At 38.5% G+C, this 12,196-nt stretch overlaps 1 protein-coding gene and 2 pseudogenes across 1 annotated transcript in view; all 3 read left to right on the top strand.

Annotated features, from left to right (window-relative positions):
- Positions 1 to 4,638: 4,638 nt before the first annotated feature.
- Positions 4,639 to 5,778, top strand: LOC140948738 (uncharacterized; annotated as a pseudogene).
- A 181-nt stretch (positions 5,779 to 5,959) lies between these two features.
- Positions 5,960 to 9,685, top strand: LOC140948838 (uncharacterized; annotated as a pseudogene).
- A 369-nt stretch (positions 9,686 to 10,054) lies between these two features.
- Positions 10,055 to 12,196, top strand: part of LOC140948837 (uncharacterized) — a 36,802-nt gene continuing 34,660 nt past the window's right edge. The window contains exon 1 of the mRNA XM_073398110.1: positions 10,055 to 10,755. Within this exon, the coding sequence (XP_073254211.1) occupies positions 10,617 to 10,755 (139 nt within the window). The 5' untranslated portion in view covers positions 10,055 to 10,616. The remainder of the gene's footprint in view (positions 10,756 to 12,196) is intronic.

The raw sequence follows: 12,196 nt of genomic DNA, 5'->3' as shown, positions 1-12,196 counted from the left end.
GTCACCTGCCGCTTAATATACCTCCTTCTAACAGTTTGCCTTGTGTTATATACCACACATTGTCACCCAATAGGAATCATTGCCAGGTATTCGGGTAAAATATAACGCGACGATGTCCGAGTTCTCAAATGGTAGTATCAGGTCCCCCCCAAAACAATCAATTTCTTTTGGGAAACCGATATTTGGGTGTTTTAAATATTGTTTTGACATGAAAAAACAATTTTGACATGAAAAAACGTTTGGAAGCCTCAGTTATAAACTATATTTATTAGTTTTATTGACTTTTCTGATAAGAGTTCTGGAGTCATGCTGTCATAGCATGTGGTTATTGGCCGTCGTACTGTTTCCCGTGAAGAAAAGGCTGATATAGAGCGAGATCAATAACGAATCTCAATTTCTTGACTTTTCTATAAGGCTATTGAAGATTTTTCACACATTTATCACAATAACGCGTGCTAAAGAAGTTTTAACATGTGTTGACGAATCAGCCAGTTTAACTTATATAAGTGCATGGTATACATAGTGAATAAACAAAAAAGGGGAAAATAATCTGGGTCATCAGACATTACCTGCAATAAAAATAATTCAAAAGGAATCATTAATCAATTTTTCTGCTTGACACAAAGAATAGTAATGAAAGTTCAATATTTGTGTTTTTTCGTAGTTAGACAATGGTTGTTTTAATAAAATATGTAAAAAAGATTCTCAAATAATTTTAAAATGTTGCGTCATACTCTGGTAGTCTTGCTCAAGAAATTTTAAACGAAATTGTATTTTGAATATGAAGTTGATTAACTGCTAAATAAAATATGGAAAAAAATTGTGCACTGAATGAATTACTGCCCTTGGCATATCCTTAAAACTACGCTTAAAGAAAAACATAAACTGAAGAGGTTTTTAAGCTGAAGGCGAAGATTGAAGTACACGAGCACTTGATGTTCAGGAAACTATATAGCAGGTCAGTAATAATAATAATAATAATAATAATAATAATAATAATTGATAAGCAAATAAATGTTACAACTGAAGATTTGACGAACTGTTTAGCTATTTACGAAATTCACCCGTGTGTAAAAAAAGAAAAAATTCAAAACACGTAGGTGTGCGAAAGATGTCGCTTATTTCCCACTTCTTGTTAGTTCCCTTGATTTGTGTGTAGGCCCCAGCCACCCAGATTTAATAATGCTCCCCTTTTGCGTATATTACGAGCACAATTTTAGCACTTTCTTTCTAAGGCTTTGCTGTTCAGCAGTCTTCTTGCTTAAGCCAAATTTTTATGAAGATATATCGCCAGGAAATAAACTACAAAACGATTTATCTTTCCAGTCTCCAAATGTCTAGGTTAACAGATCGTTAACAACTGCAAAGATACGTTGGAGGCATTAAATCATGAAATGTGGAGGCAAAAAGGCCGAAGTAAGATCCAGAGTGTTGGAGAACCTCAGTAAAGCATTTCAACCCAAGCATTCAATGGTCATTAATGTTTCAGCAGAGAGAACCATTGACCTTAATTATGCTACTTGCAAACAATGAAAGGAGTACAAAGTATATCATTGTCTCAATATATAGAACGGAATCATTTTTTTAGTCGGCCGGACTTTACTAACTTATCACTTATTATGTAATTGTAGATAAGTGGGAAAAATCTTATTATTTGTAGTTTTGTGAAGTCAGTAGCGAATTTTGACTCAATCTGTGTAATAAAACAATCATGTGTTTGTCTGATCACCCAAGACGTTTACAACTTACATTAATTTCAAAGACAAATCAACGAAGGAACTTTTAATCTAGCATGATAAACTTTGAATATCTTTCAAACTCCATGTTGATCGCCAAGGATTGTTGGACTGTCACTCATCCAAAAGCAAAAAGCCAGAAGCATTAAGGGAAAAATCTTCGTCAATACACATTCTGGTTGCCTTTCACCTAAGTCATGGCTACTTTCTGTTCCCAGGACATGTTCTTTCATGATCTAGGACTGTGAGGAGTCTTTGTTTTAAGATGCCAAGAGCGACCTGCGGTGCCCTCAGCCAAACTGGTACTTAATTGGGATCAAATTGTGCTCGTGTATTTAACAGTTAAGTTGACGAAAATGTATATAACCTCTTGAGGTATCTTTAGAAGAATTCTCTCCTGATTATGTTGTCGGTGTCTTGGCCTTTTTAATTTATGAAAATCACTCAAGCTTTTAAGTTATTTGGATATAATTATGTATAAGATAATATGTAATATAATATGTAATATAATGATAATATGTATAAGATAATATGTATTTAAGTCGATTGTAGTAGTTTTAGATGTAGAACTGCAAGTTGAGGCGAAAGAAACAAAACTTTTCCTGAAAGAAAAGATACGAATTAAAATAACTTACCATTAGTGGCTTAAAATGTGTAGTACAATTATAATTACAGTTATGAATCCCGGGATTCAGTGTAAACAATTCCTTGCAAATGCAAAGCTCAAGTTTTTCACTGTAATTTTCCCAAGCTGTTCGCTTTCGATTTGTTTAACTGTGAAAATGAGCTGTTTAATGAAGTATACATAGTTCAATTTCACCTTTTTAAAACTCATTTACCATGCTATTTTGTGAGTTGTAAATTATTTCTGATTGAAACTGAAAAAAATGACACTTTCCACCTGCCGGATAGCTCCTTTGGCAAGATTTCCTAAAATGTAGTATTGTTTTCATTTTTTTTAAAGTTTACCTCGCTTTGACGTAACTTTCTCCAGGTCGAAAACGCAATGGCTATATAAATGCGGTGAATGGCTATATATTGCAATAGAAAGTGTACTTTTACGTAGTCTGAGAAGTAAACAGCTGATAATAACGAGAAGAGAGTAATTATTCCAAACAATATTCTGTATAGCTCGAAAATATTTTTTCTAGAACAGAAAGAGAATTTAAGGGTTGCTGGAATTTAAGGACTAAGTGTGAGTCAGCTTTTTAAGAGGGTCTGAATGGGGGGTCCACTTGTTGGTTGTCGGTTAAAATTCAGGTACTTTGTCGGTAGTCGGTTAAAATTTTCGATCTTTGTCGGTAGTCGGTTAAACTTTTTTATTTTTGTCGGTTGTCGGAAAATCTCTGTTAGTAAGTAAAAACGCTTTTTAGTTATTAAGATTTTTATGTATTTCACCCAGTTTCAAGACTTTGATCCGTAAGGAAAGAGTAAAACTTGTAAGAATGCATCATTTGATTGCACTTAAACTTCATTAACTCTTGTTTGTTTATGCAACATGATCATTTATTTCACCATTGTTTGCCAAATGATATCATGAGTGCTGAAAAAATCACCAAACCTTTTATTGGAAATGCGAACTTGGTTTCCCTGTCGATTACAGGGCACAGTAAAAATTAATTAATGAATTAATGTACTCCAGCATTTTGGATACTTAAATTATTCTTAGTGAAAAACTGCAAGGGGTGACAGGATGCACATCTATACCTTTAATGTTTTGGCTTTAACAAGCATGTCCTTTGCTATAATTTTCAAGAAATAACACTTTAACCCTCGGACGTACAAGGGGTGGAGGTGGGTGGATGCCATCCCCCCACCCCCCTTTAGGTTTTTCTGGGATTTTTCCAAGAGGATAAAACATCAGCCCCTGACGTTTTCAGTAGATGTTCGTTTATCCCTCGCACGCATTTTGAGACAAGTTCAGTGATGATCAGTTTCTATGGTTACGAGGTATGACGTAATAAGTAGCAGGTGGTCAAGCCATTTTGAGTGAAAATGTATGTTTTTTCTCAACTTTTTCAACAATAAAAGAAAAAATGTTGTAGCTAAAATCATGAAAAGTGCTTATCTACGTGTTATTATTCATGTCAAGCAATTACCATTTCTCGTTGTTTTAACCTGATTTCTCATTCTTTAATAATATCCAAGACGGCGGCAAGGATGGCGAACATTGTTGGTGACGTAACAGGCCTCCAGCAGCGCCACCATTCATAAAATATACCCCATTTTGCTAAGAAGATCAAAGGCTTTTCAGTGAAGGCAAAATCGCTTCGAAATACCACAACATATCAAAATAACATATCTGGGGAGAGGTTCCATCTACCATCCTCTTGTACCATGGTGGGGGGTATGATTTTGCGTGTACGTCCGAGGGTTAAGTTGGCAAGGTAGTGGTTGGTTTTGTATGAGATTACACTTTTTCATTAAAGCTTCATTTATTGTGTCACGAAAGGCAATATTTCTTTTTCTTCCTTGTTGTTTTTTTTTCAGGGGCGCTGCTTTCCTTCTGTGAGTTTTACTTCTAATAGCAATTTTTCTTTCAAAATTGTGTGGCCTCTGTCCATGCATCAACCGCTTTTTAAAATCTGAAATACTTCCTCAGAGGAGTTCGTAGGATTCTCAAGGCTTCTTGTTTGTCAAACCCATTTTAACAATTGGTGGGACGTAAGAGGTGAAAATGTATATATTGGAAGGTTTCCGTTTAAAATGCGTCTTTACGTCAATGAAAGCTTTTTCTTATTTTTCGTTGAATGTTGTGCCTTTGTATACAACCGGGTCGAAAAAGGTTGTTTCAGTGTCAGATATTTCGGCCGTAAATTTTATAGCCAGTAGAGCAGTAGGGTGAATATCAAAATATCTGCGGTACGAAGTTTAGCAGATATTTGTTTTCTGCACGTTCTGAATTTGGTATTTTCATTGTGTTTTTCAATGAAGTGTTCAGTAGTTACGTAATACGTGTTAATTGCGTTTCATATATGTTGTTGTCAGTCAGTATGTTCTTCCTTCGGGTCTGCAACGCCACACGCTACAACACTGTTCTGTTTAACATGAGTGACGCGGAGGACAGCAATGTTCGTTCTCGTCCGAACCCTGAAGTCGTAGATCCTTCTATTGGCGCTGCTATACAGGCTGCCGTTACTCGTTCTATAGGTTCTTTAACCGACAACCTTACACAGGTCATTGAATCTCGGCTTACCGATTTTGCCAAGCGTTTTTCAGAGGAAAACAGTTCGTCCGTTGAGCAAGCTGTTTAGAAGGCGCGTCGCGAGCAATACACGTGCAAGAGAAAGGATAACCAGCAGTAGTTAGACCATTCCCTCCAGGTGCTGGACAAGCTAGACGAAGCTTCCGACGCACTGAAGCACAAATCTTATGAAAAAGTTAAGGCTGCTTTGGAGTCAGGTACGGAATTAGTGTCCAAGCGTGTTAAAGCAATAAAGCTAGCCGACAAGAGCGAGTTTGGATGGGCGACGGTCAATGAGTATCTATCCGACGAACTCGCCTCTGACTCAGATGATGAGAAGAGAATTTACCGGGCCGAGAGGAGAGCTGAGAGAAAGGTCACTAAGGAAAAACGTCGTCGTGTCCGTTCTGGCGACAAAGGCAGTGGCTCCGCCTCTACATCTCGGGCGACTTCGTCAAGATACGCATCCAGCGATTTGGTTTCACGCCCGGAGGCTAGACCAGCTCGTCGTTTGGGTCCCTGTTTTAAGATAAGTACCAAGCACTTTTTCGCTTTACTATCTTTGTTTCTTTCTTCGTCGATTATGGCGTTACCGCACAGGCCATAATCCAATATTCTCAGTGATTTGCTGCATTTGTGTTTATATTTATATAGGTTAGTGCAGAATATCAAAATATCTGCGGTACGAAGTTTAGCAGATATTTGTTTTCTGCACGTTCTGAATTTGGTATTTTCATTGTGTTTTTCAATGAAGTGTTCAGTAGTTACGTAATACGTGTTAATTGCGTTTCATATATGTTGTTGTCAGTCAGTATGTTCTTCCTTCGGGTCTGCAACGCCACACGCTACAACACTGTTCTTTTATTTTTATGTTATGGACTTTATTTTCATGTTTTTCTGTATGTGTTCCCCTTTTTTCAGTGCGGGGATTTTGGTCATTTGAGTTCCACGTGCTTGAAGCCTGCGGATTCTTCGAAGAGTAGCTCTCGACGCGATTGACTAGATGGCGACTCGTCGACCTGTGATGAAGTTGAGTGTGATTTAATTCATTTATTACCTTGTTGTGGCGACGAGTTTAGTGCGAAAGGCGGAAGCAGTGGCGTGAAAGGTCGCTTGCAATCTTCGTTTAACTTTTGGGTCGAGACTTTAGATGCACCAGATTTTGTCCTTGATATGATTAGGCGCGGTTACAGATTGCCGTTTGCGGAGTACCCCTCGCAGTGCTTTTTGAAGAACAATAGATCAGCTCTTCAGCATTCGGAATTTGTCGCTGATGCTATTAGCGAGCTTTTAAGTAACGGCTGCATTGTTGAGCACGAATTCCCCCCGTATTGTGTTAATCCTTTGACAGTCGCTGTTGGGAAGAAGCTTCGCCTGGTTATCGATCTGAGACACGTAAGCAATTATTTAGTAAAACCTATATTCAAGTACGAGGACTTACGATCGCTTTCTCAAGTTCTCGATGAAGGACACTGGTTTTTCTCTTGGGACCTTAAGTCCGGTTACCACCATGTCGATATTTGTCTCGACCACCAAAAGTATCTTGGTTTCGCGTGGCCTTTTTCTGGCGTCGTCAGATATTTTTCCTTTACAGTACTGCCTTTCGGGTTAAGTAGCGCTTGCTTTTGTTTTACCAAGTTAATGCGCCCTTTAGTAAGGCGTTGGCGTTCTATGGGACACAACAGTTTCATTTATTTGGACGATGGTTTCGGGAGTCGACCAGACAAATGTTCTGCCGTGGCAGCTAGCTTAATTCAACGTAAAGAGCTCTCTTCATCTGGTCTTCTTTGTAACGAGGAAAAGTCTCACTGGGATCCAGTTCAAATTGGCGAATGGCTAGGCTTCGTTATTGATACTATTTTAATGTGTTTCCGGATTCCCGAGAAGAAAGTTCTCAAGCTTAAAGGCTTGCTAGATTCTGCGATTCAGGATGGATTCTCTTCATTTCGCGAGTTAGCGAGAATAGCAGGCACTATCATTTCAGCTGCGTTAGCTGTTGGTCCAATTTCTCGTCTTTTGACCAGACAAATATAATGTACTTCGCCATTGAAAGCAGATCGGCTTGGGATGACATAATTCATTTTCCTCCGAGCCTTTTACAAGAACTGAAATTTTGGTATTGCAACATCGACTGCTTAAACGGCTATTCTATTAGGCCACCGTTAGCTACGCATACCGTTGTATTTTCCGATACTAGCGACGTAGCGTTCGGAGGATTTTCGGCTACTTTAGACGGCTCCGTCGTTAGCGGCATGTGGGAGAGCGAGGATATCGGCCAAAGCTCTACGTTTCGCGAGCTGAAAGCCATTTTTTACGTGTTGCTTTCTTACGTGGCTCAACTGAAACTCAAGAGAATTAAAATCTTCACTGATAATCAGGCCGCCGCCAGAATAGTTGCTATCGGAAGCTCCAAATCTCACCTCCAGGCCCTGGCTATGGATATTTTCAATCTTTGTCTTGCCAACAGCATCGTTCTCGAAGCCCAGTGGATCCCTAGGTCTCTTAATGAAAGAGCAGATCTTCTTAGCAGATTTATTGATAAAGACGACTGGTCCATTAATCCCTCGGTATTTCGACTTGTCGACGCTAAATGGGGCCCTCACACAATTGATCGCTTTTCGTCCTATTACAATGCCCAGCTTCCGAGGTTCAACTCTAAATTTGCTTCCCCAGGTTGCAGCGGTGTGGACGCCTTGGCTCAGGATTGGCGACATGAGAATAACTGAGTTTGCCCTCCGGTGGGTGCCATTGTGCCTTCAGTTAGGGCTCTCTCGTCCTGTTCCGGTTACGGCACTTTTATCGTTCCACAATGGCCTTCGGCCTATTTTTGGCCTTTTTTGCACGACAACGCCTCCCAGTTCAAGTCTTTTGTTAAAGAAGTGTTTGAGCTTCCTTGTATTGAAGACCTCTTGCTGGAGGGTCCAGGACAGAAGCAGATTTACAAAGCGCGTCCGTCGGTGTTCAGCGGCTGCCCGAAATTTAAAATGTTAGCTTTGCGGATAGATTTTAGGTGAGCTTTCCCATTTTTGTCTCCCCTTACAGCTCATTATTGTCGGTGTTTTAGGTTTATCTTTTGTTAGCTTCGTTTTGGTATTATTTATTTGCCTGATTCGGCACCGTTATCATGTCTGCTTTGGCAGTGTATTTTTGCCTGATTTGGCAGCTTTGTTTTGCCTGTTTTGGCAGCGTATTTTTGCCTGATTTGGCGGTGTATTTTTTGCCTGATTTGGCAGCGTCTTCTTGGCTCGGAGTTCGATGTCCGCTTCACCACGCCGTTTGCCTGTTTTGGCGCCGTCAGTGGGCCTTATTTTATGTTTTATTTTATTGGTCTACATTTGTTTTATCGAATGTTTGCTATTTTGTTGTATTTTTTACAGTTTTTTAAAGCATTACTGGGCCCAGCCAGTTCGGCTTCCGTTTGTCGTTGTTTCTCATTACATGTCGTTTTTACGCTGTAGTACTGTCCGTGCTGCATGATTATGATGCAGCATCATATTTTCTACTGTATTATAATTTTAAATGTTTTGCCTTTTCCTGCCTAGTTTTATTTTATTTTTTAGATGTTCTCCAATCCGGGATTTGGAGTGAAGCGAATTCTCTGGCCGATCCATCCTTGCGCAAGCTTGTTCCAGACCTTCTCCATTTACAGTTTGAGTCCAAGGCTCCCTCTACCGTGCAGAAGTATAGATCTGGCTGGATCAGATGGCGTGAATGGGCAGATTCTAAGATTGGCGTTTCAGTTATTCCAGCGAAGCCACTGCACATTGCTCTCTTTATCAGCGAACTTACTGCTGTTTCTATTTCTAATAATACGGGGATATCTCCTATAGAGTCAGTTGTTTATGGTATTAAGTGGGGTCATAGTCTGGCCGGTATTGTAGAATGCCCTAGAGCCTTTATCCGTTGACACAGTTTTAAGGATCGCTGAATATTATATTTCTAGTAGTTCGCTTGCCGTTATTCGTTTTCTTTTCGTCCTCTTGGTTGGCTTTGCTGGGTTTTTTCGTATGGACGAAATTCGCAATTTGACAGTTAGAGATGTCTCTATTTTCAACGAGTACATGTCAGTTTTTATTCCTAAACGCAAAAATGATCAGTATAGAGAAGGGCATACGTCCTTTCTAGCTAGGTCTCGTAAGGCTACTTGCACAGTTTCTATCACCGAAAGGTTACTTAAGCTTTTCCCTTCAACTTGTGAGTCATCTTCGCCCCTCGTTAGGCGAATCGTTAAAACTAAGTCTAGGGAGTGTTTTCATGCTTCTAGAGGAGTTTCATATTCAACACTAAGAGATGAATTTAAGAAATTTGTTAAACCATTTGTAGGTGACATTGCTCTTTACGGCACGCACAGTATAAAGTCTGGTGCCGCCTCAAATCCTGCTTGTCGGAGTGTTTCCGCTGATCTGCTAGATATGCATGCTGCTGGCTGGAAATGTGCCACTTCAAAGAACAGATACATTAAGCACACCGTTAGTGATCGCTTAAAAGTTGCTCAAACTATTGCTATTTAGTTTTCGTTTGTTTATTACAATTATTTAGTTTATTAGTAGTCTTGGCGGGGGACTTAAGTCGTGCCTGGCCCGCCCCAGATTTCCTATCCCTTTTTCCCCACGGGGTTTTTTAGGTTAGGTTTTTTCTGGCCCCCCTGGCACGGCTTACTCTATTTGACGTTTTCATTTCTATTTTGTACTAGTTGTTTGCATTTTCTTTAATAAAGTGGCGTTATGGCGTTACCGCACAGGCCATAATCCAATATTCTCAGTGATTTGCTGCATTTGTGTTTATATTTATATAGGTTAGTGCAGAAGTAAGTTTACGTGTTCCTAGAATTTGAAGAAATCTATCATGTCTGGTTTACTTATGAAAAATATCATCTCTGTAGCATTTTCAAACAGTTGGTTTAAAGACGGTTTTACTTAAACTTTCTGTTTCAATATATGCGGCCATGAAAATGTTGGAAAGGAAACTGCTATATGTGCTCATCGCGGTACCGTGGTTTTTTACTGATAGTGCTTTCCATTAAACTGGAAAAAATTTTCTTTGAGGATTAATCTAAGCATTTCTCGGACAGAAATAAAAAACGTTCAGTTTTATCACCTTTGTCGTTTTAATAAAATTTATACAGTCGTCTGTGATTATGATATTAGTTGTAGTAATGTACCCGTATCAACAAAAGAGGAAGTTCTTTCTGTTAGACCATCTGATGAGTCATAAATTTAAAGAGATTACTTCCTAACGGCTAGAAAAAATGAAAAATGCTCTTTTTTCTGAAACAAATATTGATTATGTCAGCCCATGTCGGTAGTCGATTAATATTTTTCCTGTCGGTAGTCGGTATTTTTTACTCGTTTTGTCGGTAGTCAGTAATATTTTTCGCCCTTTGTCGCTAGTCGGTTAACCCCATTCACACCCTCTTTTAAAACAAAAAGGAAAAACCATTGAATTTATATGAGGCGCAAAGCATCTAAAAGGATCAAACCATTGTTTCCGTTTTTGGCTCCGCAAAAAATAGAATAAAATAAAAATTAAAACGACAACAACAACAAATAACTACAAACCGATACAAATATGATGGATAATATAAGAGCAATTCTTGCTGCTTGAACTTGGGATACCTGTGCCTTCCCGTGAGAAGTCTGGAACTAGTTTACACCTGAACTGGCGGGAAGCTCAAGATGGCGGCTGGTGGTTGAAGAATGGAACCATTTATTCAGCTGACTTATGCCGAGAAATGTCCTAAACAGTCCTTACAGCCAGCAAAAACATCATTTATCGATAAAAGCTGTGTTACCAAGCATTTTTGGCTAGATTTGTTGGAAAAGAAATGTCTTGGAGGTTCGTATCTTTGTTTTATATGTCGAACTTGCTCCACACGAAAGTTTCCTACACTGCTGGAAGAGATTTAGGGCCACTGTTTCTGCATATCTTAAAGGTGTTCTCTATCTAAGGGATCTCCGAAAGCTGCAAAACTGCCTTTTTAAACTGTGTCGACAAGTCCTTATAAACTGACAGCTATGTTTAATATGCAAATGCTAAAACTTGTCATCCTGCATCCGCCATTGGTTTTAATTTTGTGTAGTATTGTAACCTTAAAACTTGGCGACAATCGAACAGAATTTTGAACCATGAGCTTCCGTGAGACGGGTTTTATTTTAGCTAATTGTGGTCGCGTTTGTGTACATGGTGATACATGTATATCTTGATGTTGTATCCAGGTAAAAGAAAGGAAATACTTCGTAGTAGAAAATGTAGACTCCATTATTATTGCATCATTCTTCAAATATTATTCTCAATGAGAACGAGATTGTTCTTGTTAAGATAGTTCTCAGATGCTTATGTAATTTTGAAATTCATTCTTTATTTGCAAATTTACCCTTATTGTCAACATGTTATAGCATGAGAATTTTTGTTCCCCTGAAAAATTTTTCATTTGAAATGGTATATTCTATGAAAATAAGTGACCTACATGTACACTGGACCCCTATAGAGCTTCAAAAGTTTACATTTCAATAATTCTTTCAAATCTATGTTTTCATTCATCACCATTTAAGAATTCACTCTGCTAAAGAAAATGACAATTTTTTTACTCTACCCTGCAGTAGTTTCATGTAATAATATCAAGCATGTGACGTAGTGTTTCATCAACAGATAAAACACTCAGAAGAGAGTTGAAAATAGGATGTGCAGCAGGTTAATTTTTACGAACTTCGAGGTGTTTCATCTGGTGATGAAACAGTGTGTCGAATACTTGATATTACTCCTCAAACAAAATGATTTTAGATGGAGAAATTAAGGATGCAAAAATAAGCAGTTTTTCATCTGATTTTCTAAGACTAATTGAACATTAATTTCCTTTGCATTGTCTTTATCACTTATTAACGAGTTTGAGAAGCTTTTATCACTGAATTGCAAAGAATTCTATGTGAACATGTAATTGCCCCGGGTGAACCTGGCGTTATTTAATGCAATATATGTAGCTGTACATTAATTGTTTCCAGAACATTAATACTAGCACCTCCAATTTCCCCTGTTAACCATCTACTACCTCTGGGAGAACAGATCACATTTAAGTAGAGGCTGTTTGACCTACAAGCATTCTTAAAAGTGCCAAAGTTAGATTTTAGAATGTCTGGCAACTACAATGACGTTCTCGGCATTTACTTTGAACCTCATAGAAAGATAGTGTAAGATCAACTTCCCACGATCATTGTTTTTTTCATCTACATTGTAGGGTTATAATTTAATATTGTGTACTGTAAGAACCCAAACAAAGATT

Source organism: Porites lutea, chromosome 9 (genome assembly GCF_958299795.1).
Source record: "Porites lutea chromosome 9, jaPorLute2.1, whole genome shotgun sequence".
NCBI lineage: Eukaryota > Metazoa > Cnidaria > Anthozoa > Scleractinia > Poritidae > Porites > Porites lutea.
Note: the sequence above shows the minus strand (reverse complement) of the source record. Positions and strands in the feature narration are given on the sequence as shown.